Source organism: Poromitra crassiceps, assembly GCF_964638095.1.
Source record: "Poromitra crassiceps genome assembly, chromosome: 1".
In the NCBI taxonomy this organism is placed as follows: domain Eukaryota; kingdom Metazoa; phylum Chordata; class Actinopteri; order Beryciformes; family Melamphaidae; genus Poromitra; species Poromitra crassiceps.
Window position 1 is genome coordinate 14,481,648 of NC_139623.1, and position 4,790 is coordinate 14,486,437.

Here is a 4,790-nt window from a genome sequence, read left to right on the forward strand (position 1 = left end):
ACATGCACTACCATTGTGTGCCTACTGCCTACCCCCAGTCCCAGTCTTACACCATGTTAAACTAGGCCACTGGTGTACCCACCATTTTGAATAATTGGGGTTATAGTTTTTGGGAGGAAGGTTGGGGGGGGGGGGGGGGTGGAGTATGAGTAGTGCCAAATGGAAGACACAATGATGTGGTTTCTCTCTCACTCTCTGTCTTTCTCTTCCTGTCTATCTGCCTCCCCTGTCTCCATTTGTCTTGCCTATCACTTGAGTCACAACTTAGATCACGCTGGTTCCAGGCACACAGCCAGGCTGAGCTGACTGTAATAATGACCTTTCTGTTCTAACGCTGAATCTTTGCTTCTTCCCTCTGGGCAGAGATGCAGTCCCAGGGCAGCACGTCATCCCAGCCCTCCTCCTTCGACTCGCTGAGCTCCAGTGACAGCTTCTTGTTCAGCGACTCGGAGCAAGCGGAGGACGACGCCGACATCTTCCTGACCGACGGCTCGCCCTCCGTGGTCGTTGGCGGAGTGGGCGCGGCAGCGCCCGGCGTCGGCGGGGGGTCGGACAGCCCCGGGTCCCAGTGTGCGTGCGACGGCTTCACCGACAAAGCGGAAGGGGAGGAGTCGGACCGGTCGCAGAGTAGCGGCGACCGGGCGAATGAGACAGGCGCTGCCAGCCGCAGCCCCAAGTCCCAGGGAGACGTGCTGTTCGCTCAGAAGGTGAGGAAGTGCAGATGCAGAGGAGCAGGTTAGATGGGGGTGGAAAAAAGGGGGGGGGGGGGGTGACAGTGTAGGACATTAAAAAAATATTTTGGGGGCAACTTTTGCCCCCACTGTCTATGTTTCTTATTTGGGGGGTGGTGGGACCTGAGTAATGAGTAATTGGTGCATAAAGTTGCTAAAGTGTAGTGTGAACAACATCGCTGTTTGCGTGGGTGTCTTCTTCATCGCCTTCTCCTGGCAACCAGCTCTGAGATTTCTTGGGGGCATTTTTGCCCTTTCCCCTGGCTCATTTCCTACACTGGGGCTGGTGGGATGGTGAAAAGCGAGATGACAGAGCAAGAGTTGAGTTGCATATGAGTGGCCGAACCCAGTGGTAATCCATCTTGCCTCCCTCCCTCTCTCTCTCTCTGTCTGTCAGTGTGCTGAGCTGCAAGGTTTTGTCAGGCCCCTTCTGGAGTTGCTGAATGGACTGAAGAGGGGACGGTTTGACCGTGGTAAGCATCCTTACATCATTACCTGCACCTCCCTGTGTTAAGCATCCTTACATCATTACCTGCACCTCCCTGTGTTAAGCATCCTTACATCATTACCTGCACCTCCCTGTGTTAAGCATCCTTACATCATTACCTGCACCTCCCTGTGTTAAGCATCCTTACATCATTACCTGCACCTCCCTGTGTTAAGCATCCTTACATCATTACCTGCACCTCCCTGTGTTAAGCATCCTTACATCATTACCTGCACCTCCCTGTGTTAAGCATCCTTACATCATTACCTGCACCTCCCTGTGTTAAGCATCCTTACATCATTACCTGCACCTCCCTGTGTTAAGCATCCTTACATCATTACCTGCACCTCCCTGTGTTTTCAGCATCCTTACATCATTACCTGCACCTCCCTGTGTTAAGCATCCTTACATCATTACCTGCACCTCCCTGTGTTAAGCATCCTTACATCATTACCTGCACCTCCCTGTGTTAAGCATCCTTACATCATTACCTGCACCTCCCTGTGTTTTCAGCATCCTTACATCATTACCTGCACCTCCCTGTGTTTTCAGCATCCTTACATCATTACCTGCACCTCCCTGTGTTTTCAGCATCCTTACATCATTACCTGCACCTCCCTGTGTTTTCAGCATCCTTACATCATTACCTGCACCTCCCTGTGTTAAGCATCCTTACATCATTACCTGCACCTCCCTGTGTTAAGCATCCTTACATCATTACCTGCACCTCCCTGTGTTAAGCATCCTTACATCATTACCTGCACCTCCCTGTGTTAAGCATCCTTACATCATTACCTGCACCTCCCTGTGTTTTCGTTGGGAATGTGCACACGCTGTAGTCGCTAGTTGTATGTAAGTTGTATGCGCTGAACACGGGCACATCATGTATGACCTGAGCAGCCTCGATCCAGTGCAAAAGCAAGCGTTCCTTTCTGCACTACTCAGTCTGTATTGAGCCAGCCTATCCATGTGGTCTACAGTGCAGTGTGTGTTTGAGTTTGCATAGCACCACCTTTGTGTTAAGTGGCTCTGTCTGTGTGTGTGTGTGTGTGTGTGTGTGTGTGTGTGTGTGTGTGTGTGTGTGTGTGTGTGTGTGTGTGTGTGTGTGTGTGTGTGTGTGTGTGTGTGTGTGTGTGTGTGTGTGTGTGTGTGTGTGTGTGTGTGTGTGTGTGTGTGTGAGTGTGACTGACACACACACACACACACACACACACACACACACACACAGAGTGAGTCTGTCTGCATGCATCTTCTGTATCAAGTCTCTGAATGCAAATGCTGACTTGAAATTTATGTTTATGATTGACAGGTCTGAGTAGCTTCCAGCAGAGTGTTGCCATGGACCGAATCCAGAGGATTGTGGGGGTTTTACAGAAACCCAACAGCGGGTAAGATGTCATCCCCACTGTTCCACCCACACTGCTCCCCTCATGTCCTCCACTGATTCTTCTCTTCTTGTCCCGCCCTCCCTCACTAAGTATACCTTGTGCCAAAACACCTGGACCTAGACAGGCGGATTTGCGAAGTGTACATGATTATTAAATTGTAGTTATGATATGACAGGACCAGTGAGGCAATCTTCCATTTCAAGGCTGTCTCCCCTGTTTCATATTCTACTGAACAGTCCTTATGGTAGGTAGAATGACAGCATTCACCGGCCACGCAGAGGTGACAATAAAGCCCAAAGCTTTGTGATACACAATAATGCAATTTCATTCCTATCTGTGCATCACTGTTTATTTCTCTCTTTCTGCTTCCTCTGTGTTTCTGTAGGGAAAAGTACCTGACCACTCTGCTGCAGGTGGAGATGATGTTGAAGCTTTGGTTTCCTCAGATCTCCGCCCTCTCTGTCCCCGCAGCCTCCAGCTCCACCACACCAGCTAACCTCTCCCCGCAGGATGCATCCAGCACCACCGCTCCACACAAGCACAGGGATCAGCGGCATATCCCTGTAAAGGTGAGAGCACATGCACGCATGCCTGTGCATGTGAGCACACGCACGCGCACGCACACACACACACACACACACACACACACACACACACACACACACACACACACACACACACACACACACACACACACACACACACACACACACACAATCATACACTATATATCATATCATATCATATATAATCATACAAATCACTACATTCTTTGGAAACGTATTCTCTTGCTCGTTTTACAGAAGCGCAGACTAAGCTGGACCGGTACAGACTCCCCCACACCTTCCCCGGTGCTCCTCAAGCGCCCTCACACCAGCATAGAAGAGATGAAGAAGGAGCGAGATGTTGATGGAGTGGAGAGTGATCCTCTATCATTGGCATCAGATGCACTCCAAAAGCCACAGGCTGCAGCCAGCGACAGCCAGCTAGATGAGGACAGAGAGGGGAAAGACAATGACAGCAAGGCAAGTGGCGAGCCATCCAGCTACAAGGCAGGCCAGTGCTCTGAACCCAGCCTGACATGGGTCCATGTTGCCCCCATCCTGTCCCCACCAAAGGACTGTCCCTCACACAAGGCCGCCGCAGTGGTAGGTAACGATGAAAAGCAGCTTGACACTGCTGTCCCCCCTCCGGGCAGCAGGCGCAGTCCAGCCACACAAGACAGCTCCATCTCCACCACCACGCCCGACAAGCACCCCAACAATGAAGAGACGCCAATCCGGTGCCAAAGTCAGAGCGAGACTTTAGAGACCTGTCAGGGTCAAAGCCAGTCTCCACCGGTCACACTGAAGCCTTTGCTCAGGGTTTGCCCCGCCCCCATCGAGACCTGATGCACTGAGCATGCTCAGAAACAGCAGTCTGGCTTTGCTACACTGCCGGGCTACATCTGCTGTGACAGGAAGAGGGGAAGAGGCTGGAGGGGCTGCGATTATAGACGCATGGAAGAGAGGAAGGGAGGAAGAATAGGCGCTTAGATGTTGAGGACAATGTTTTAAATGATGGCTCACAAGCAACCCCCTGTCAAGACAAGACCACAATTACAACAGTTGCTTTAAACCGCAACAGGGCAAAATGGGGTTATATGTATCAAATCTGTGTTGATAATCACATAATAATCTAAATATTTGCACAATAGTGGTTGTGGTTGGGGGGGTTGGGAAGGAAGACCTAAAGCCTAAAGGCTGTTTACAGATTATTGAGTAATGACCAAGTCTTTAAATGATCTGCCACAGAGGAGAGGGTTTTTGAAGAATTTGGAGGAGCAGCTATAATGATTTTGTCTTCATCACAGCAATCATAATATTGAGAGATAACTGCTTCAGCAGACATGGAACTTGAGGGCCTCACGCTCCACTTACAAATAGGTGAATTCATGTCAATATTCAGTGTGAGAGTTCCTGAGATTTATCGTGATCGGGAGAAAACTCGAGTCATAACTCCAGTTAGGATTCAAACCAGAGTGAGTAACACCCGGCCAACCTGACTGAACTGTATTTTTGATTGTTGTGGCAGCAGACAAGTGTGACTTATTAGCTTGTAGATAGAAATGAGACGTCCGGCTTGAAGAGGAATAGTGAGGAAACAAAGTCATTCAAAACCCTTTGAGCGCGTGATATGAGAAAT

The 4,790-nt window shown here is 49.9% G+C and overlaps 1 protein-coding gene across 1 annotated transcript; it reads left to right on the top strand.

The window, feature by feature from the left end:
- Positions 1–365: 365 nt before the first annotated feature.
- Positions 366–3,997, top strand: LOC310788860 (uncharacterized protein; the record flags this gene model as incomplete). The annotated part of the gene is made up of 5 exons (XM_083650440.1): positions 366–707; positions 1,129–1,204; positions 2,528–2,606; positions 2,992–3,175; positions 3,410–3,997. The coding sequence occupies 5 exons, from the start codon at positions 366–368 to the stop codon at positions 3,995–3,997; spliced, it is 1,269 nt and encodes a 422-aa protein (XP_083506566.1).
- Positions 3,998–4,790: the final 793 nt, after the last annotated feature.